At 38.7% G+C, this 23,207-nt stretch overlaps 1 protein-coding gene across 5 annotated transcripts in view; it reads left to right on the top strand.

Annotated features, from left to right (window-relative positions):
- The window catches only part of HMCN1 (hemicentin 1), a 399,451-nt gene that overhangs the window by 363,914 nt on the left and 12,330 nt on the right, over positions 1-23,207 (top strand). For 3 of the 5 annotated variants that reach the window (XM_031438568.2, XM_064477197.1, XM_031438570.2), the window contains 11 exons: positions 2,655-2,804; positions 3,086-3,223; positions 4,312-4,433; positions 5,194-5,431; positions 10,413-10,475; positions 11,523-11,642; positions 12,567-12,701; positions 15,096-15,209; positions 15,750-15,875; positions 17,790-17,918; positions 19,795-20,145. In XM_031438568.2, coding sequence (XP_031294428.2) covers positions 2,655-2,804; positions 3,086-3,223; positions 4,312-4,433; positions 5,194-5,431; positions 10,413-10,475; positions 11,523-11,642; positions 12,567-12,701; positions 15,096-15,209; positions 15,750-15,875; positions 17,790-17,918; positions 19,795-20,145 — 1,686 coding nt within the window. The remainder of the gene's footprint in view (positions 1-2,654; positions 2,805-3,085; positions 3,224-4,311; positions 4,434-5,193; positions 5,432-10,412; positions 10,476-11,522; positions 11,643-12,566; positions 12,702-15,095; positions 15,210-15,749; positions 15,876-17,789; positions 17,919-19,794; positions 20,146-23,207) is intronic. The other 2 variants (XM_064477196.1, XM_031438569.2) reach the window with 2 other exon arrangements.

Genomic DNA, 23,207 nt, shown 5'->3' with positions numbered 1-23,207 from the left:
TTTTCCCCTTCATTGGTGCAGCTCTATACCTAAGTTCACACTGGATTTTAGCCTCTGCTTGCCCACTTCCAGGCTCCCTCGTTAAAGGATTTCACCTGCACAGCCTGAGCTTGAGGGGTAAAAGGGCATGGAAGAGTGAGAAAGCCATGTTGAGACTCCAGGCTGGGGAATGAGGGTGGGACAGAAACTGAATATCTAATAGAAATACACAACTGGAGGCTGTTCTTTCACAGATGGAAAAATGGAGAGCATGAGTGGAAAAGTAAAACAGGGCAAATGCAGTTCAAGGAAGAAGATTAGGGAAAGTTCAACTTCCATAATCCAAGCCGTGCAACATGGCTAGATTATGTAAGTGATGCAGAAATTCAGAAGGAAGAGTCAGAATTCTTGAACTCATGGACCTGAGAGTTTATATTGGAGTCCCAAGAAATGGTGGATAATACTGAGGGTCCTTATCTCAAAGGACAGTCTTCCAAGGGCTGTATAAAGAACATTCTCACATTGTTGAAGTATGGAGAGACCATTGGACTTTCCAAAGCTGTAAGGTTGCTTTAGAAGTAAAATATCCCTGAAAATCAAGAGGACTCATTTGGCAGAGTGAGAGGGAGGAGTTGCATGAAAAGATTTATAGGATCTAGGCAGTCTGAAAGGGTACGTAACTGTCTATCAAATGCTCAACATATCTTCTCAACGTATTGCTGATTACCAAGGATTCTGAGGCTCTAACATGTAGGCATGGTGAGGGGCCTCATTTCAGTCAAGATGCTTTGTAGCTCAAGTCTTGGGGTGCTAAGGCCCCTGGGAAAGAAGGAGGCCCAAATAAGTAGACAATTTGGATTGCGGAGTCTGGGAGAGTTTCTAGGGTCCCAACTAGGTAGATAGAACTAGAAGATGTCTGTTGAGCACTGGGATTCAGGTTCCTCTTTGAGACTGGAGAATCAGGGTCAAAATGGGAGGCCATGCTCATTTGTGATGATCCAGAGAATGAAGTAAATTGTTGATCCATCTACCTTTCTCTCACCTGCTTAGGACTAAGGATAAGAACCAAAGTGGCCTTCCAAGCCCTGACCGGCCCTACCATCTACTTCCCTGCATCATCTTGCTGCATGGTTCCCATCACTTTCTAAGCTCTCTACCTTTGGTTTCTCAGGTGTGACAAGCCAGCACCTCCCAGAAGGGTGGCACATGCTGTTTCTTCAACCCGGGAAAACCCTTCTCCTGCCTTCCTTGACTTAACTAAGATCTAAACTTTCTTCAGATCTCCAATCTATTTTTACCTCCTTCTCAGACTCCCCTGAGTAGTTGATCTCTTATACATTAGCACATTTCATTTTTACACTTATTTGTGGCATTCTAATTAATGTTTACCACCCCTGTTCAAATATAAATGCTAAGAAGGCAGGCCTCATGTCTTTTTTTTTTTTTTTCCTTACCATTGTATCCTCAATGCTGGATGAACAAATGAATGTAGTCCAGAACATGAAGGCTGAATCAGTGTGAAAAAACGTTCCTCTCACTAGTAAAGTTATGCAAATTAAAATGGTGAAATACTCTACTTACTGACTTCTGTCAGTTGGGATACAACTGTACTTCTCCCGGTATATAATACGTGATAATATCTGAAACATGTAGTGATTGGTTTAAAATATATTCAATTGAAAGTCATCAAATAATGAATATTTTAATTTAACTATTAGCTTCTTCCCAGTATGTTTCCCTGTCTTGTCAAAGCATGTACTCATTAACCAGTGTGCTCATAACCAATAATTTTGTTGGACAATGGAAAGAAAGCATAAAATTACTGTAGAGTTACTTTAGAAAGATATTATGATTGCTTTTCAACATAATTGTCATGGTATGAATTTTGCAGCAATTGTTAAAAGCACAATATTCTTCTCAAATTTCCTCAAGTTAAACATTTTCCTATATATGTGTAATTTGAAGAGCTTGGTAAGCCCTTGATCTGAAACCCAAGACTAAAACAATACCCTTTCAGTACTTGACGTTTATGTTGAAAGTGACCTGTAACAAGGCTTTGGGGTTGTTTTGTTCGTGACCCCTCTTTTCCCTCTACATTCTTATAAAGGAGGCAATAGATCAAAGAACACGGATTTTGACGACAAGCAGATCTGTGTTGGTATCCTCGTTCTTCTGCCCCCTAGCTCTGTAACCATGGGAGGGTCCCACTTGATTTCTCTGAACTTTATTTTCCTAGTCTGCAAACTGTGACTATTTAAAACTGTCTTACAGGATTTTTGCTAGAATTTAAAGAGTTAATGCATACTGAGTGCTTCCTAGAGCACATGACATGCTCAATAAACCCTCATTATTATCATCATTTCATCACCATCAATAAACACATACTTTATTTTGGCTTTGGGACTGGGTGCTGAATGTGTTCTTTGGATTGTGAAATAATACTACAATGTACAGAGATTGGAAGGACCCTAGATTTATTGTGGGATGATGAGTGTTAAATGAGAGTAGAATGTTTTGAAAGCTTATTTATTTCACTCTTAAATTCAGATGTCATAGGATCTTTTAAATGTTTGAGAGAAGATTTGTAGCATCTCTGAATACTGGCTTTCTTTTCTCCCATGTAATGCTGGTGAAATTGTTTCCTTATCCAAGAATGTTTTTCCTTCCCCCAATAGGTGGGCCCCAGCGAGCCAGAGGAAGTGTTATTGGAAGTATTAATGATGTTGAATTTGGAATTGCTTTCCTTAACGCCACAGTAACAGATAGCCCGAACTCTGACACTAGAATAATACATGCCAGGATTACCAATGTACCTCGCAGTCTTGGTGGGTCCCTTTGCTTTTAAAAGTTGTTAATAAGCCTTGTTTTAAAAACATACATTATTTTTCTTCATCTCCTATTTACGCTTAAAATTTCTAGAGGATGCTACCATTAAATGATCGTTATAATAGTCTTTAGTTTCATCCCAATGGTAAACTCTTAAAGGCACATGATTGTTCTTACTCACGTTTATTTAGCATTCATCCTTTTGACTAACATGCTATGAATAATAATGATGGACTGTAGGTATTTGGCTTTGTCACCTTATTTATCCCTTTTTCTCTAGGTCCAGCAATGAGAAAGATAGTTTCTATTCTAAATCCCATTTATTGGACAACAGCAAAGGAAATAGGAGAAGCAGTCAATGGATTTACTCTCACCAATGCGGTCTTCAAGAGAGAAACCCAAGTGGAATTTGCAACTGGTTAGTGCCAGCTGAACTTAATATTCCATTACTGTTGAAAAATAGGGTCGCTTTAAAAGTTCATGGTTAAGAAAAGACATTATATGTTCCCACAGAGGATAACTTCAAAGTTTTGATGCCTCTTATCAGAAATGATATAAAAGCAAGTTCATAACTCCCTGTAAATTTTTACTGACATGAGTCTATAAGAGGCCATGTGTTTTCAGACAGTATAGTGATTTTTATAGCCTAGAAGGCTTTTTGCTTCATCTTAACTACGTCTTTTTTCTTTAAATTCTTAGAGAGGGCTTTAAAGGCCAAACAGAGCAGGAAGATAGTCATTGCTATTAACTAAAGGCTTTTGTCTATGAACCTGAGATTCAGTGGGGATACCTTCCAGGCATTCTTTAATCAAAAAAATGGGAAGAAAACCAAGCAAATCTAAAGGCTTTTCACTTTATCCTTAGTCTTAATGAATATGTATTAGCTATTCATGGCCCTTTCCAAGTGCAGACAGGTTTTTATAGATCTCCATTTCAGGCGTCTTCAAAGGTGGTCAGCCTCATGGCAGTGATCTTGAAGGCAGAAGGGCTGAAGGAGGGCATAGCTTTAACCAACCCAGAAGACATGTGGGTCTTTGTATGGCAATCCACTTACCAAGATGCCCCTTTTGCTAACAAAGTCCTGGGACGAGACTCGTAGCTATGGCCAGTCCTCTTAATAAAGCCGTCTGTCCCTTCTCATGGACAGTCCATTCTTGTAGAACTCATTACCTTGCTACTGCTTGTGAGTTAGAAGTGAGGAACCCTTCATATAATCACATGCTAGGTTTGTGCCACATAAAAAGAGATTTTAGAATAAATGTGATTCAGTAAACATAAGTCTTTAATTTGGGGACTAAGTGCTAATTTAATTCTCTTCTGATCTGTGTTTAATCAAGTTTGAAGTACAATTGCATAGCTGAACTGGTATATAAAGTGAATCTATTCTGTGCTTACATAAACCATATAAATACGTGTGTGTGTGTGTATGTGTGTGTGTATATATATATATATATATATTTTTTTTTTTTTTCCCCGCTGTTCAAATGAGTAAATTGTAACTCCTAGGAGAAATCTTGCGGATGACTCACGTTGCCCGGGGCTTGGATTCCGATGGTGCTTTGCTGCTCGATATCGTTGTGAGTGGCTATGTCCTGCAGCTGCAGTCACCTGCTGAAGTCACGGTAAAGGTAAAATGTTAGGATAACTTGCCTTCACTGTTTGTTGGAGGAATGGTAAGAGTAGGAGTCTAAGAGCCATAAAAAAATCTTGTGTAGTTTCCCTTGTTTGCTTTGGGGAGTAAATGTCTAAACCATTAGGGTTAGAAATGGCTAGCTGGTCTTTGTTTAAAAATCTTTAGGGACAAGTCTTTAAAGGCTCTTAGTGGTTTTTATTACCCTGCTTATCAGGACGAGGATCACAGCTATGTTGAATTTAAACCATTTGTTGAATTTTCCATAGACAAAGAGAGTTTAATTTTCTATAGACAAAGAGAATAGTAATTCTTGCATAAAAGGTTTTGTATAATACCCATAAAAGTATTTTATAAATTAAAGAATTATGCCAGTCACCCTTTCACACTTTTCTTCTCTTGACCTACAACTCTGAGTACCTTATTAAACTAATATTTATGACACTAAAATCGTGAAATTTAAGGTAGCTACAATTTAAAAGTTCAAACTTGGTGGGGGAGGGTACAGCTCAGTAGTAGAGCACGTGCTTAGCATGCACAAGGTCCTGGGTTCAATCCCCAGTAGCTCCATTTAAAAAAAAAGGTTCAGACTTTAACTTATTTCCTGAACACTACTGTACAATTAGAATCTTATTTAGAACTATATAGTTTTATCCCCTAAGCCTTTTTAAAATCTCATTCTGCATCTCATAGTATCCTCAAGAAAAAAAAAGTAGGATGAGCCATGCTGACCCTCAAATTCATATTGTCCTCCTCAGGATTACACAGAGGACTACATTCAGACAGGTCCCGGGCAGCTGTATGCCTCCTCCACCCGGCTGTTCACCATCGATGGCATCAGCGTCCCGTACACGTGGAACCACACCGTGTTCTATGATCAGGCGCAGGGGAGAATGCCTTTCTTGGTAGAAACACTTCATGCATCCTCTGTGGAATCTGACTACAACCAGTTAGAAGAGACGCTGGGTTTTAAAATCCATGCTTCAATTTCCAAAGGTAATTCTTTGTTAATAAGGACCATTTGTTCTTGTTCTGAATCTTATGTTTGACAAGGAATTTTTTTTAATTCCTGAAACCTGGTGTGAAAGTATATCTTAGTCAAAAAAGTTTCCATATTTTAAAAGCAGCTTTCTAAAACTGGGGAGCAATCATCAGAATTCCCACTGTCATGTATTTTTCTTAGAAATTACAACTTTTGAGCTGCTTTCCCTTGATCTCAGCAGTCTCCCTGTGCTGTGGGGTCCTTTGATGTGTCTATACCCTGAGATTCCCTTTTCAGTCCTAGGAGGCACCATGACAATTAGCATTCCGTTTCCCATGGGGTTTTGAAGCTAGGAGATAAGTTGCTTGATGTTATGTTACAGATACTGTTTCAGTGACTTTAACTTTGATCTTAGGCTCCCGTGAGGACACTTAAAATGATGCAGAGTGGCCTTGTAAATGTGGATGTTTTGCTTTGTGCTGGCTTTCCTTACAAAGAGCCAAGGAGATTTTTACCCAGCATCATTTTATCATGCTTAGTAGATACATTAAAAATCCATTTTCACTGTTTACTCTTGCTTTCATCAGTTGTGCATGCGATTGTTTTCTTCTCCAGCAGCTGTCAGAACTGCTTCATCAGCTGTGAGGTCATAGTCATGTAGGAGCAGGTTCACATTTTTGAGCGAATCACAGAGAAGCCTCTTAGCCAGTGGGGCCCCGAGCCCACACCTTCTCCACCCACTTGTCACCACCACCACCACATTTTACTATTGTCATGCATGTTCAGGTGACTTGGACAAAAGAAAAGAGCCACTGGAATGAAGAGTTACGTTTTCTTTTCTTTAATAATACCTGCTTTTCAAATTTAACTCTGTTTCTACTTTTTCCAGTATTCCATGTAATTTTTTTAAAAAGATAACTTGGCACAAGGCTTTGGCTAAAAATGAATTTGTATCATCTGGGACTAGAGGAATTTAAGTGACTTTTGAACAGTCTTGTACACTTTCTACCCAATCATATAAATCCTCTAAATCTGAAACTTCTGGAAGGTCTTTGTGCTTTCTGTAAGGGTGTTGTTAAGGGATTTAGGTCCCTCAATAGAAGGAAGCATACTATAGGACATTTAAAACCCCTTACTACCATTGGATACTGTGATTTTATGAATTACATCCAATATATGTGCCCATTGGGTGTTCATCTTGTTCCTGTGAGTTCTAAGAATTGTGTACCTGCAATTTCCTTTTAAGTGGCCACCAGGGGGCAAACTTGCATTCTTAGTTGCTTAACTAGCATGTTCTTTCTGGTTGTTGGGTCTAGACTAGAGCCATGGGTACAGTGCAGTTAGAATCACCTAGAGAGCTTGATGAAAGTTCAAATTTCTAGCACATTTTGGTTTAGCTAGTCTACAGTAGGGCCTTGGAGTCTGTATTTTTAACACAGCCCCTGAATGATTCTATTGTATCTGATCTGCACTCAGGCACTTGGCAACTACTCGTCAAGACGATTCACAAATATAAAATCTGTATAATTTTTTTTTAAATTTTATATCTTTAAAATCAAATGAATTTGTTTTTAAAATACAATTATGAAATATATTTTATAAATTAGAAGAAGATATCAGAAACGGTATAAGAAAAAATAAATTTAACTACAAATAAATCTTTTAAAACTTCATAGGAAGAAAAAAACAAAATTGATAAATATACACAACGAAAAACTATTTGCCTTGCTTATTATGGACAACTATGATTAACCTTAACATATATACAAGGATCTTAAAAATCAATACGAAAAAGGCAAAGACCCCCCCCCCAAATTACCTAAAGTCTGTGAGCTGGAAATTCACAAAGGAAGAAGCAATAATGACAGAATGAAAACAATGAGGTATCATTTTCTAGTTATTTTTGTCAGAGATTTAAAAAACCACTCAGTATTGGAGAGGCGTAGGGATACAGACACCCTCCTACTCTGCCGGCAGGGGCTGTATGTTTATTTAACATGTCTGGAAAGCCGTATGAATCAGTACTCCTTCAAATGTTCACATCTTGTCAGTTATCTCATTCTAGGAGTCTGTGCTAAGAAAACCACAGAAACGATCAATAATAAATATCCTGAAAGTAAGAGATAAATATGTAAATGATGGCACAGCTGGATGAGAGACTCTTAAATAATCATTAGAGTAATTTTAAAGGAATATTTAGTTATTTATTTATTTTAAAATATTTGTTGAGTTCCTGCAGTGTACCAGACATGGTTCTAGGTATTGACAGCGTAACTGTAAACAGGTGACAAAGGAGTGTGTACATGACATAACCATCATTGAAAAGTAGTACACAGTGTGATCCAAACCTGGGTTGCCCACATCAGTCATTGTAAGGAAACCTTTATACTGGTTAAAAACATATTCCCAGCCTTCTTCCTTGGCAGTTCTGACTGGGGCAGGAGCAAGGGATCTGTATTTTTAATAAGCTCTCCAAGAGATTTTACGATTGGTAGATTTTGGCAATTATTAGTCTGTAAAGGAGCCTAACTTAATTTTTTGAAGTGTATACTGATAAAAGTGACTACAAGGAAAAGCATCAAAATCTTGGTTGTACTTTGTTCCAAGTATTGGGGCTACAGGGGATTTTATATTTTTCAAAGTCCTGCAGTTATATACTAGTATGACACAAATACATATTTTATGTTGTCCTTCTACTGTGTCAAAATGAAAATCATAACAACATAATTCAAAATTACATACTTTAACTACAATATAAAGACTAAACAAAAGGAAAATACTATATAACACAATTTTATGTATTTCAATATGAAAATCTTTAGACATTACTGCACTGGAAGTTAAGAGAAAAGTATTTATATGGCTGCATCAATATTTAGAGCCCCATTGTGATTTTTTAAAAAAAATAAACATTGAGCAGTTCTTGGAAATGTTCTGAAAAAAACAATATACATTTAACCATCAATTTATATGAAAGTTGCATTCCTGGAAAAGTCACTGTATATTTTAATCACATAAAAAATGTTTACCGCATGGAAGATGGGTTCTAGCCTTAGATAATTACAAACAGCTTTCTCGGTCCCATGAAAATCTCTCAGGGCAAAGGGACACATCTTCATCTTGCATCATTACCCCACACACTGGAATATTTAAAACCTGCCCCAAGGTCTGTCCCACTCGCTAAATTTTAGTAGGCTTCCCTGTTAAATCATGTCATCATCATGACAACCAAAATACCTCCCAAAGAACTTCCCAGGTGCCACCTAATGGAAGATATCATCCCTCATTTAGAACCAGAAATCTAAAGCTTCTATCAGATAATAACCTACGTTTATGTGACACATTTTTCCACAACAGTATCCCCAACGCGATGCCATATACAACATACTGGCTGGATTAAGGAATGTATGAATAAGTGAGTTAAAATGAAGCATGAATTACAATCACCCCCTGAGTTGTAATCTTGAGTTCAGTGGTTCAAAGTCAGACAGACTTACCTCTAAATCCTTGCCCCAGATTATATTAGCTCTTTGACTTAAGTCAGCTTAACATGACTTCGGTCTCAAATTCCTCATCTGAAAATTGGTTATGATGAGAGTAGGGGACTTCTGAGGTTTAAATGAAACACAGCACATGAAGCTCACAGGAATCTTGACACTCAGCAGTCATTTAGCAACATGCTCTGGATGTTTCTATCCCGTCCATCCTGTCCCCATTCCCTTGAAGGTGCAGGGAGACTTGGATGCTCTCAGGCTCATTTTTACACTTGGGGTGGAGGTGGGTCATGGACCTCTGCTTTCTCTTCAAGGACTTAAGCAATTTGATTGCCTCGAAATAGCAAATAGGGCTCTAGCTTTCTGGTCATGGAAAGTTTTTCATTGGAGTAGTGTTTCTTCCACCCTCCAAATGTGTAAACGTATAAAAGAGTTTTGAAGTTTCATATTCTTAGCAGGGCTTAAATAATATTGTAATCAGAGACTCTCCAAAGTAGAATCAATCTGAAAAATTAATGAAGGCCCAGGCTCCCTCTATGAAAGGTAAAATCATAATAAAGCAATAACAATAAACAGCTTCATGCATTTAAAACTGAAAGAAATTCTAAGAAAATTTCTAAGAGACTGAATATGAACTGAATATACAATATGGATTAAATAAAATTTCCCTTAAGAGAAATCTGTTACATTAAGGATTGTCTTTTAAGGTGGGTAGGTGCGCGCGCGCACACACACACACACACACATACACACACACACTCTTACATTACTTTGGTAACTTGAAAGATGAGTTTAAGTTTTTGCAGCTCAATAATGTTTGAAAAATATTTACTGAACTGCGTACCCCAGTCAAGACAGTTACTTTCTAAGAAAGAGATTCCCTAACTCACCTGTTTATTCTTACTATGTTTTTTTTCTGACATCTAATTTAAATCTGTTTCTAACAATATGCCTGTTTCTTCTTGCTTTGACTGCATGGAAAAGGAAAACACTTGGTCCCACGTGGGGGGCTTTGACCCAGATGCCCCACGTGGCAAGTGGAGGAGACCCACGAAACGAGAGGGTTTCTTCGTTAGAGTTTCCGTCTTTCCCCGGCATTGATTACTTTAAGTGGCTTCAAAATAGCATTCCCATTTCTAGAGCAGAGTCAGTAAACACCTGGAAGAATCAGACTTAGCCTGTGGTTGTGCCTGGCATACACACTGATTTGGATCCTTTTTCATAATCACAGAATAATTAATTTTCCTTTGATTAATATAAACAACTTTAACAGAAAATCCATTTCCAGTGGCTGCTTGCCAACAAGCCCTGTTGTGTGATTCATTGAGTTCTTGGTTGAGAAACAGGATAAAGTTCTCCATTCTGCTTGTTTTCACCTATTGCATGTGTTGTGTCATGTGTTCCATTTTTGGCCCATCTTCCCAGGGAGGACGGTCCTGGAAAGAAACAAGGTGCTAATGTTCTAACAAGCCTGTTAATTTTGGTTTTCTCTCTACGGTAGGAGAACGCAGTAATCAGTGCCCCTCTGGGTTTTCCTTAGACTCCTTTGGACCCTTTTGTGCTGGTAAGTGCAGGAATAAATAATGCATTTTTATTTTTATCAAAATGTTAAGGGCACCATTTAATGGATGTTTACTGTCATTTTGCTAGATGTTGAATAATCACAGCAGTCCTATGAATGTCCCATTTTACCGGTGAGGATTTGAGTGGTGAAGAAGTTGAGTGCCTGTGATCACTCAGCCGTCAAGTGGCAGAGCTAGATTTGAATTTAAGGTGGACACAAAGCCCGTGCTCCTTCGATTTGGTCACAGTCAAGTGTGTCAGGGATCGTGATCAAGTACAGGGGCGGAGTGAACACAGGGACAAAACACTGGACTCCGTGGCCACTTGATTGCCATGAATGTGAAACAGCAATAATTCAACTCCACCTAAGTCAACTAACCCTAGAATTGCTCAGTCACAGGATAAGGCTGGACTGCGGGCGGAGGACTAATGACTGCACCTCCCTGTCCCATCCAAGTGCCAGCCAAGAGAGCCGCAGATAAGTAAACAGCTCAGTAAATGGCTGGAGGGGCTCAAGTTTGCATACACAGTGCTTTTCTTTCACTGGTAGGCAGTGTAATGTGGTGTAGTGGTAAAAGGATGGTCTTTAGAAACTACACCACCCAGGTTCAAATCCCAGCTCTGCCGATAATGACCCCTGTGCCCCTGAGCAATTTATTTAACCTCTTTGTTTCTCAGTTTTATCATGCAAAATGAGGATAGCAATTAAAAAAAAAAACAAAAAACCTATCTCCTGGGGATGTTGTGAGGAATGAGTTAACATAGGTAAAAAGCACTTAGATCACCATAAATGGTCATTGTATCTTAGCTATATCATCATTGTTTTAGAATTACTCTAACCATCTATTCACTATCAGAGATAATTTGTGGACCCAAAATTAATTTTTATTTAGTGTTTGCATTTTGTGGTACTTGGAACATTACCTGTTGCATTTGATTCATCCATTGGCCTCTATAAGCAATTCTTTTCACCATCTTTAATAACCTCCAGAAAGTAGAAGTTCTGCACACTAATTGGGTTTTTTTGTTTGTTTGTTTCTTCTCTCAGATGAAGACGAGTGTGCGGCAGGGAATCCCTGCTCCCATGTCTGTCACAATGCCGTGGGAACCTACTATTGCTCCTGCCCGAAAGGCCTCACCATAGCTGCGGACGGAAGAACTTGTCAAGGTAGTCACAGAGCTGAGTCTCAGCAACACACTTACGCGGTGGGAGTGGTGATCTCTGACCCAGGAAAAGCAGGGTAGACCAGTGCTCTCCTTTCTTCCACTTTCTGCCTCCACCTTCATTAGCTTGAAAAAAAGAAAAAGGAGGGAATTCTGCTCAAACACAACCTTCATATTGGGGCCCTCTGTGGACAGGGACGCCTGTAGTGACTCGCTCAATCCCCGCATCACAATGAAGAGAGGCAGGCAGGTCTCTTACCACCATACTCATTCTACAGGGATAAAAGTAAGGAAGAAAGAGGTTATAAAGAATTTAAGTAAATTACACAATCCTGGTAGCACTTTGGAAACATGAAAAAAAAGACTTTTCTATCAGATTCTAGGTATGCTTCAAAGTTAGAAGTTGTATAAGAGTCTAGTTTTATAAATAAATTAAAAATGATGAAAAGAAGAAAGGATTTCTCCCTCTATGCCCAAAGAGATCCTCTTCTCAATGCAAAAGAGAGAGAGAGTGGGGGGGCCTAGGAAGGCACAGGAGTAACGTTTATGGAATGTCTCGTGTGGACTGGGCCCCTTGTGTACACTGGGCCCCTTGTGTACACTATTTCCTTCCATTCTCGGCAACAGTGCCAAGAGACAGATACTACCATCCTCATTTTACAGATCAGGAAGCTGAGATGTCAGAAAGGAGAAGTAACTTTTTAAAGCCACCCAATTTATAGTGGTCTGATGGACGGCTCCATCTGTGACGATACCACACTGCGCTGCTGGGAGCCTGGCAGCTACTTAGCCCACCTGAAATGACTCGCCCCCCAAATTCTGCGTTCTTGCTCTTGTGTCTTCTTGCTTTTCTTATCCCCCCTTCACAGCAAGTTCCCGGGTTGCTTTTCCTCAGCTCACCTTAGTTGAGTGACTCACTTTGTTGCAGATATTGACGAGTGTGCGCTGGGGGGACACATCTGCCACGCTGGTCAGGACTGTGACAACACCATCGGGTCTTACCGCTGCGTGGTCCGCTGCGGAATCGGCTTTCGAAGAACCAGTGACGGGCTGAGTTGTCGAGGTATGCAGACGGAAGCCCTTGGTTAATTTCACCATGCTAAGAATTAAAAGCCCTGCTTTTTGAATCATTTAGAGTCAACTCTGGTAGATTGAGCTTCTCAGTAGGTTGTTTCGATGTAATACTCCGCGGCTGTTTTAAGTATTTGTAACATAGTATTTGTAACAAGTTTGAATAAGACTTGCCTGTTATATTTGAGAGCGATCATACAGCATGACTGTAATAGAATCTGTTTCATAAAACTCCATTATGTAAGACTATTGAATATTTAGTGCAGGACTTTATTAATAGACTTTATCTTTAGAGCAGTTTTAGATTCACAGGAAATCTGAGTAGAAGGTAAAGAGATTTCCCCTATTCTCCCTGCCCCAACTCATGCATCATCTCCCAGACTGTCCGCGTCCTGCGCCAGAGTGGAACATTTCTGATGGAGGATAAACTACATTGACACATCATTACCACCCAAACTCCACTGTTTACATTAGGACTCACTCTGGATGTTGCACCTTCTGTAGGTTTCGACCACTGAATAACGACATGTATCCTCCATCATAGTATCAGACAGAACAGTGTCCCTGCCCTGAGACTCTTCTGTGCTTCACCTAGTCACCCCTCCCTTCCCCAGCCTCTGGCAACTACGGACCCCTTTATTGTCTCTCTATCTTTACCTCTTCCAGAATGCTTTTCTAGTTGGAAGTATGCAGTATGGGGCCCTTTCAGATTGGCTTCTTTCACGTAGTAATATGCATATAAGTTTCCTCCATGTCTTTTCGTGGGTTGATAGCTCATTTCTTTTTAGTGCTGAAAAATAATCCATTGTATAAATGGACCGCACTTTACTTATCCATTCACCTGCTGAAGGACATCTTGGCACTTGCAAGTTTTAGCAGTTATGAATAAAGCTCCTTACCAGGATTTTCCATAAGAAGAAACAGTGGATACAAACCCAATTCCTATCAATTAGTAGAAAGAATGAATGAATTGTGGTACATTTATTACCATGAACCAGTGTGCTGCCATTATAAAGGTTGGAATGAAGCCTAACTGTTTGGCTTGGAGGAATTTCCATGAGGTGTTGTTCAGTGAGAACAGTAAGATGTAGGAAAGTATGTGTAACCCGTGTAGAAAAGATTATGTCAGTGGAAAACAAACAATAACCAAAGAAAAGGGAAATAGAGCCATATATTTAGAAAGAGACATAGGTGTAAATAGAAAAGATACGCTATTATTTATACTAGATTGTTAATGTAGGTTGGCTTTGGTGGACAAGAAGGGTAAACAGTGATAAGGGAAGCCAAGATAAAAGAAGAAAAAACTGCTCTAAGAAAACCTTTCATAAGTATATGATCACGTTTGTGCATTTGTATGAACAATGTACCAATTTTGAAAGATGAAATTCGAAGATTTGAAATAGAGGACAAGTACAAAATACAACATGGGAAATCTTGAACCTGGGAATGTAAGGTGAGAACATGGAGAACCTAAACTAGGGTGATTGTTCTTTTGAGGGTCGGAATAGAACAGAAGTGGCAGGATCCTGAGGTGAGTGTAGACCTCTGAGAGGGATTTTGTTAGGATAGGAAGGACTCGATTATGTCTACAGAGTTAGGGGAAAGATGACAGTAAGGAAGAAGGGCTTTAAAAATACCTAAGAGGAGGGAGTGATCGCTGGACCAGTCCTCATCTTGGCGAGGAAGGAGGAGACGGGCTGCAGAGATCAAAAGCTCAAAGAGGACTTTTTCTTTATTGAGAGAAGTGATCTCTTCTTCTGGGACTGGAAGGAAGGAGAGGGGAGAAGGTATAAAACACAGGCAAGTGCATATGAGCTTGGGAGTTCCTATCTGCACTTTTTTTTTTTACTGAGCTATGACCCAGGTGGTGTTCACGAAGATTAATTTGACAGTGACTACAGATGAGGAGAAAAGCTAAAGCTGCTGCAATCATTTGAGCCCTAGGTTATAAAGACCTGCATCAGGCTAGTAGCAGCAAAAATTGGGAGGAAAGGTCAAACTGCAGAAGATACTGCCGAAGACCTTAGCTCCCTCCTGTCCCCATCTTCAGTACTCCAATCTGTCAGCAACTTTCCAGGGCTGAAATTTCCTAGAAACAGGAGTGGGAGGCATACAGTAAGTAAAATATTTAAAGCAGAGAAGTGTTGCATCGACAGAGTTCTGAATCTCCAGTGAACGTCTACTTGGAGCAGTGTTACAGAGAGAAACCTTCTCCAGCAGTTAATTCTGTCAATTATCAAGCAGGTCACTTGAGAGCAATTGGATTGGATTCATTTTAGGGAAGATCTTAAACATGATAATGATCACAGATCACTAAAATGTTAAACACTTGGGATAAGTTAACCCAAATTTTCTAGTAGCCTGAAATGAATGCTTTATTTTACAGATATTAATGAATGTCAGGAATCCAACCCCTGTCACCACCGCTGTTTCAATGCCATAGGAAGTTTTCACTGTGGATGTGAACCTGGGTATCAGCTCAAAGGCAGAAAATGTCTGGGTAAGGAAAGGGCTTTGAAGTCAAAGCAGTGACATCTTTGTAACTTCTTAATGGTGTCTAATCCATGTCCTGGGCTGGATTTATAAATAGGACACCTGCCAGCTTCCTGGATGTGATCCATGCAAAACCAACATGGAAGCAAACAGTATAGTTTACAGGTTTCATTTTCTAATTACGTGACCTTTTTTTTTTTAACATTTCCCCTAGTATATTACCAAATCTTTTCACAAAATCATAAAATATATATACATGAAGTTATTTATAGTACACATATAATTTTTATTTTTCTAGGAGGCCGGAGTGGTTGGTATGGCTACCCGCTCTGTGAAATAGTATTTTGTTTTTCATTTTTATCATTATGTTTTAAAATAAAGTGTGTTACATACCCTGATGGATTTGAACCCTTTAACCTTATACTATGATTATATAACCAGCATCTGTATTCGTTTATAACATCCTTAAAATCCAAAGGTATAATTTTTATGGAAAAGTGGAAGAACTCCCTTTCTCAATCTGCATTACCTTCATTCTTTTATGAAGATGTAAATGAGTGTAGACAGAACGTATGCCGGCCAGATCAGCACTGCAAGAACACCCGTGGTGGCTATAAATGCATTGACCTTTGTCCAAACGGAATGACCAAGGCAGAAAATGGAACCTGCATTGGTGAGTGTCTGGCTGTTTCAGTGACTGAGATCCGTTTACCATCAACAAGCCAAGTAAGGTATCCATTCTGAAATGATCAGAGGAAATTTACTCTAACAAGGAACTGTCTTTTTCCACAGGTTTTTTTGCTCCCAACTTCTACTGTGGTTGACCTCTGGGATCTCAGGGTCACGGCTCCCCCAGGAAATGAAAGCTCATCAGAAAGACTTAGGGCCATTTTGAGCTCCCATCAGTTACACAAGTGGTTCATACAATTTAATACCCACATGAGTAGTAATATCTCACATAATTTCTAATGTGAAATTTAGCATAGATGTTAAGAATTTCATTGGAGGGGTTAAAAAATTATGCTTGTAGAGTTTTAGTAAAGTTCAAAATACAATTATTTTAAAACTACATATTCTTTAGCTGGCAAATCACTGACCAGGCAATAAAGTAAATTCTGTTTCTCCCTAGGTTTTTCCTTTATGTGCCTTTTCGGTACCAGTCTGCCATAGTTAGCAGAACTGTGAGCTGCATGATTTATAGAAATAAAACTGATAGCATTCTTGCTCTCATGTCCTTATAGTCGACTGGGCTAGATCACTCCCCTCACCAAAACTAAAAAACAAAAAGAAAGAAAGAAAGAAAAAAAAGATACAAGGCAGGTTGAAATACCATAAAAGAGGAACAAATAAAATTGTACAAGAGTGCTCGAAAGAGTGATCTTACCTAATAAGAGTGACTATCAGAGTTTTTATAGATGTGACCACATTTAAATATAGCCTTGAATGGAATGTAAATAAGAGGAGGTGGGAGAAAAAGCAAAGAAGCCCCGTATGAGGGGGAAAGAGCTGGACTACGAGATAGGTAACAGGTTAAAATTCATCCTCCCTACTTGACAGCCATCTGGCCTTGAACAAGTCTTAAGATGACACAGAAATTTGAGTTTAAGGTTTTCATTTTAAAAATGGGACATTTTAAGAATTTCATACTGAAATATTTATTAATAAGTTTGCAATATGTCTTGGATTTATTTTAAAATAGTATCTGAGTGAGGGGAGGGGGTAGATCTAAATGACAGTGTACTGAGCACCTGACACTGACGGAGGTACATGGACGTTTAGTATGCTTTAAAAAAAAACGCGGGGTAGAGAGTTGTACTATCAGATTTGAAAGACTCTTTTCAACAATATTAATACAGACAAATATTTTTCTTAACTCCTAAGACTAGTAGCCAACTCAGAGCATCATATGAAGTTATGTGCAACTGTACGTTTTTTTAAGAATATTGACTCTGTCATTATGTATAAGATTAACTAGAAATGAGATCATCTGAAAGATCCAAAGACTAAGAAGCTACAGGAAGAATTTAGCTGAGTGCAAATGGAGTGTGGGGCCATCTGGGTTTGTTAGAAGGAAGTATAATTACTTGGAAACTGAGGGAATAAGTACAAGATAACTGACGTTTGCTGCCTGGTTGTCTGTTGTTATAAATAAGGGAGTAATGATAAGACACCTGGGACTTGCTGAGTTTAAAGTTCTAGTAAAACATGGCAATGGAGATGACCAGCTAGGAGCTGGAAATTTGGGACTATGGGTAAGACACAATGTGATACTAAATGTGCTCTAAATGCACATCAGCAAGCTCACTAGAGTCGCTGGTATAAAAAAGATGGCCAAAGCAGGAGGGATATAGAGGAGGGAGGAAAAAGCTAGAACAAAACTCTTTCCATAGTACGAAGCAGGAGGAGGAAAAGGAGCCAGTTAAATGAGTGCCTGGGCTGGGACTTGAACCCAGGTTTTCTGACTCCAGGTCCCAACCACATGGTGAGAAGTGCAACATTCTAAACAATTAAAATGTTTATTTTAAATATGATGACTAGGTTTTGAAAGAGAAAATGTTACTGCTTTTTATTGCCTCCATGTCCGTAGATATTGATGAGTGTAAAGATGGGACCCATCAGTGCAGATATAACCAGATATGTGAGAATACGAGAGGCAGCTATCGCTGTGTGTGTCCAAGAGGTTACCGGTCTCAAGCAGTTGGAAGACCCTGTATGGGTAAGTCCACAGGAACTCTCGTTGAGGAATAAAGCTGCTGACACAGTCACGCAGCCTTACCAACTTGATTAGGACCACTCTACCCTCAAATGCATTCTTGCTACAATTAGAAGGTTTGTAAGTTGCTTTAAGTTACTCGTTACCCAATTTGAATTACTTCTTAGAGACTTCATATTGAGTTCAATCTATGCTGACATTTCAAGTGATGATAATAACCACACAGAGTGCTTACTATACACTATATGTTAATCAAAGGGAAGTTCTGATGTAATTGCCATGACAATTATGAAAAGATTATCTCATTGATTCTCTCTCTGTACACATGATATAAATGATTGCATAGAAACATTTTATTTATAAAGTTTACCTGTATGGACTATGAAGGTTTAGTTATGAGGGATTAAAATGTGAACACTGTTTAAGTGAATTGACAGTTACTACTGTACCGTGTATTTAGTGCTTACCATACGGCATTGCCTGTGCCAAGAATCTCACTTAATTCTCCCAATTCCCTAATTGTTTCCATCTTACTTATACTTGAATATAAAGTAAGTCAGGTAAAGACAATAGAAAATATCTGTAAGTAAGGATATTTTTTAAATTAATACATTCACAATGAAAAAAATGACCTATAAAGTTATATTCCTCCTCAGAACATTTACCTGCAGCAAAAAAAAAAACAAAACTGTGTGAGCTTTTAAATACTGGCTTCTGGTTTGCGTGCTATTACACTTTTAAAATCAGATGTCTTGGTTGTCTATTTAATTCTTTATAGCAAATTCTTCCATAAAGACATAGATCTGTCTTTAGTCCCTAGCATAGTACTTTGCACATAGCAAATGTTTAAAGTGATACCATTATTAGAAACTCTTAATATAAATGTTTTAATATCAGAAATGCTTATCATTTTAGTCTTCTATTTAGATATCATAATTTATATATAATTTAACATCTTGATCAGTCATTACAGTGACCTAGCAGAATGAAATGTGTGTATTTGTTCACTAATTTGAATGAAAGCTGAATGTCAGGAACTGGGCTGGGGGCTGAACCAGTGAAGTGAATCAGCCATTGATTGCCTGAAAGGGATTGAAAATGTGAACTTTAACTTTTGCCAACTGAAATAATTTTTAAAGCAAAATTTACTACTTTCACTCTGCTTATTCGTGTTTTCTTTCATGTCACTGTGGTAATGAGGTAAAGAATCTGGTTTTCATCTCTAGTTTTTATTCACTTTTCCAATGCACAGGAAGAGTTGTGAGTACAAACTCTGTGTTGACCTAGAAATACAAAGGAAAATAACTTTAATTTTTGAAATTTGTGAGTTTATCTTACTAAGAAATGATTGTGTCTTCATTTCCTTTTTAATTTTTTTGTTAAGAAAGTGCACTTGGCATGGTTATTCATTAAAATTATTGATTCAAAAGAGACAAGTGAAAATAAAACTGTTTTCAGATGCAAGAATATTGGTACAGCTACAACTTGTAATTATATGAAAGATCAGAAGTACTAGTGATTAATGTTATGATTAAATGCAAACGAGAGATGGGATTGCATTCTCTCCTCCGCCAACAAAATTAAGATCTGTATTAGCTTTGTACTCCAGTTTTTCTGGATTCAAGACCACATTTTCCATTACAGCCCTGTATGTTTCGACTGTACGTATGAAGCAACCTTTAGGGAGAGTCTTTCTACACATTCATAGCTGAGTGATGAACGCTTTCTCAAAAGTTCAGAACAGTTGAGAAATGACTTGGGAGGGTAACATAATGTCTTCAGTTTGTTCCACAGACTGATTCTTTATCCCTGTGTTTTCTGTGTGTGTGTGTATGTGTTTTTTTTTTTCTCTTTTTTATGTATCATGGCACACGAGCAGACATTAATGAATGTGAACAAGTGCCTAAGCCTTGTGCGTATCAGTGCTCCAACACCCCTGGCAGCTTCGAGTGTACCTGTCCACCAGCACAGCATTTATTAGGGGACGGGAAATCTTGCGCTGGACTGGAGAGGCTGCCAAATCACGGCACTCAGTACAGTAGCTCTAACCCTGCCCGGTTCTCCCCCGTGAGGAACAGCTATCAACCTCGGCCGCATTACAGGCAGTACTCACATCTCTACAGCTCCTACTCAGAGTATAGAAACCGCAGAACATCTCTCTCCAGGACTAGAAGGACTGTTAGGAAAACTTGCCCTGAAGGCTCTGAGGCAACCCATGACACATGTGTAGGTAAATGTCAGCGGTACCACATTTCCCGTCTGCGGGCTCACTTATGGACCAGGGTCTAAGCGTATGTACGGCACCTGTGAGCATCTGGGTGCAGTGAACCACGTCTGTCCTCAAGTCTGGCATGGCTCAGAGTTTTAAGACATTGACTCTGGCACCTAAAAACTATTATGGATTTTATCAAATAAATGATATATTTGTATGTGGGCATTCTGCCAATATAATATTCTATATTGGCAGTTTCTCTTTTTCGATCGCCCTGTAAGTGGGACTAAATTTAATGCCATAGAGAAATAAAATTCAGTGGCATCCAGAAGGTAGTTTTTTAAAATGAGAATATGCATATGGCCCATAATATATACTGTCATTATTGCTTTCTGATGGATGCTGTAGCAGTGGTTTTAAAGTGTTTGTTGCTTGTTCTGTATGACAACCAACAGTGCCGTGACTATTGTCCCACAGTCCCTGTGGACCTTCTCCATTGGATTATCTTGTATATATGTAAGCCACTGAAAAGATGTGAGCTGGATCCAAATTAACTTGTTTCCATTGTTCTAAAATACATGCTTTCAGTATCTTTATCTAAACTCACAAATCTGTAACTTAATTTGTTTGCAAAAGTGAAGTGTAATTTCCAGCTCAAGGACTGAGACCTTGTTTTCAGTTGAGTTGCAGGCATGATCATCTGTCATTCATTTAATTCCATTTCCTGTGAGTATCCAGTTTGTATGTCACTGAGCTACGCACCAAGGGGAATAAGCAAACGAGGACTAGCCCCACAATTGGTTAGAAGAAATGAGACAGCGAGGAGGGAGGCAAGAAGGGAGGAAGAAATTGTTTAAATTTGAAGACCCCTATCCCAACCTCATGTTCTTGCATTTTTCCTAAGTATTCTATGCTTTGCTTATTCTCTCCCAGATATGCTCTTTTAAACATTTTTTTTAAATGCCTTCTGAAGGAAAGGAAATAGCTTGGCGGTAGAGTACATGCTTAGTATGCACGAGATCCTGGGTTCAATCCCCAATACCATCCTTAAAAAAATACCTTCAATTTTCCTTCAATTTGACGTTCAACTGTCATCATCTCTTTTTCTGCCCTTCTCCAAGCCCTCCCCCCCGCATCATCTTTTTACACGTGCTTTCTCAGTCATGCTTAGGTGGACCCAGCTTCTTGTATCACCTCTACTTAGCCGGACCCTCAAACCTTCTGGATCCTTACACTTTAACCTTTGTTCTTTAGGTCCTTATGTTCCCAGACCTTTTCTGTTAAATGTCTTGACGTACCTGAAGCTTAATATGATGCATATGGAATCCTCTCCGTGATCAGCTTCCTAGAACTGTAGACAGCGCTAGTTGCTTTTGCTCCTTGAACTTCAAGCATTAATGGATTTGTTAACAGCTCTCTGCATTTTGTCCCATACGGTCAAATACGACTTAATTACTAAACCTCTAGACTTCACTATCCTTGGAGTATATCAAACATCACTCTCAGCCTGCTCCAAACCATTCTTACTGGTTTTTTCCATTGGTAATTTTTTGTGCCCACAGTTGTTACCTCTTTCCACTATTCTTTTATTGATGGAATTAACATCTGACATTTTGTCCTTCAGTTTCTTCCAAATAGTCATTCCCACGAAAGGGTTTTCATCTTCTATTAACATCTGAGTCCCTGCCCTCATCTTCTTCTCTTCTGCCTTTATTTTCATGCACCAGAAATCTTTATGCTATGATAAATGAATGAAACTACATTCCTCACACCATATACCATTTAGTTGACGTCTTCTAAATCATCTGAAGGAAGGTCCAAGTCATTTTAAGGAAGTGTCCCTGATTGATAATCAGTTCTCTGTTTCTTTATCACTGTCTATGCCCTGTAGTTTCATCATAGTAGTCTTATGCTTTCTGTGTCTTTTGTTTCTATTATACTAATATGTTTATATGAATTACTTTCCCCAAACCATCTGCAGTGTGAGGCAGCTACTATTTCAGAATGAGGACCAATATTGAAGACAATCTAAAGTAAACTTTATAACTAGCCTATTACTGGATATTTGAGTTTTATTGGGGGCAATTAATAGGCTTAGATGTTTAGAAATATTTCTTAAAATATGGTAGTTTATGGTGTTTGGTACTAATAAAGAAATTTACACTAAGACTGCAGACAGCTTTGGAATTACAGAATGAGCAACTTGCAATAAACACCAAATGCCTTTAATTAACCATCTGGAATGAATAACTTACAAAAGATTCAAATTAACACTATGAAATCTTGTGAGACTTGGGCTAAAATTTCACTTTTTAGGGAATTCCAAAGCCTCACAGGAAAAGGGAATGTTGCATTGCTCCCGGACACAGAAATCACCCTTGGGGACACTTTAAAATTCATACTCTGGAACGTGCAGCGTTGACTACTTGGAATTCAACATCATTTACATTTCTGTTATTATATTATTATTTCCTCTGGTTAAAGCGGATAATAGAGAAAAAGTAAAAATAACTCACCCGAATTCTGGGATGAATGCTTTGGTTACTGAAAATGGGGCAAAAACAATAGTAAATTTTTGATGAGTGTTTGTGATTAACAGATTTTGAATCATTGCAATTATATTCTGAGCACATGCAACATATGCAGAGTGGACAGGGCGCTTTGCTCTGCGTTGTCTCCCAGTTTTCAGTTTGTCTTCTCTTTACTTCCAGCCCACAGCACTCCTGCTCCCGTGTCATACCCATTCTCCTCTTCCTCCTTCCACTGGTTGGCAGATTTTAATATTAGTCAAAGCCAAGCTATTGGGACAAGAAATCTGAGACCTCTCAAGTCCCCCTGATCAAGTATCAATTAATTTTTAACTGTTCCCGCTCTCCTTTTTATTGCTGTTTTCTTAGTTTTGTTTAATTGTAGCAGATAGCTAGCTGTTTATAAAATGTTTTCTCCTATATTACCCGACTTGAACCTTCCAACAAAGCTGTGAGGGAGAGTCTATCAATAACTCCTTTTGGCAGAAGAATCAACTGAGATCTTGAGACACTAAGTGTCTGGCCCAAGGTCACACAGCCCCTGTGTGTATG

This window comes from Camelus dromedarius, chromosome 21 (genome assembly GCF_036321535.1).
Source record: "Camelus dromedarius isolate mCamDro1 chromosome 21, mCamDro1.pat, whole genome shotgun sequence".
NCBI classification, from domain to species: Eukaryota; Metazoa; Chordata; class Mammalia; order Artiodactyla; family Camelidae; genus Camelus; species Camelus dromedarius.
The sequence above is the reverse complement of the archived record's forward strand: the minus strand, read 5'-3'. Positions and strand labels throughout refer to the sequence as shown.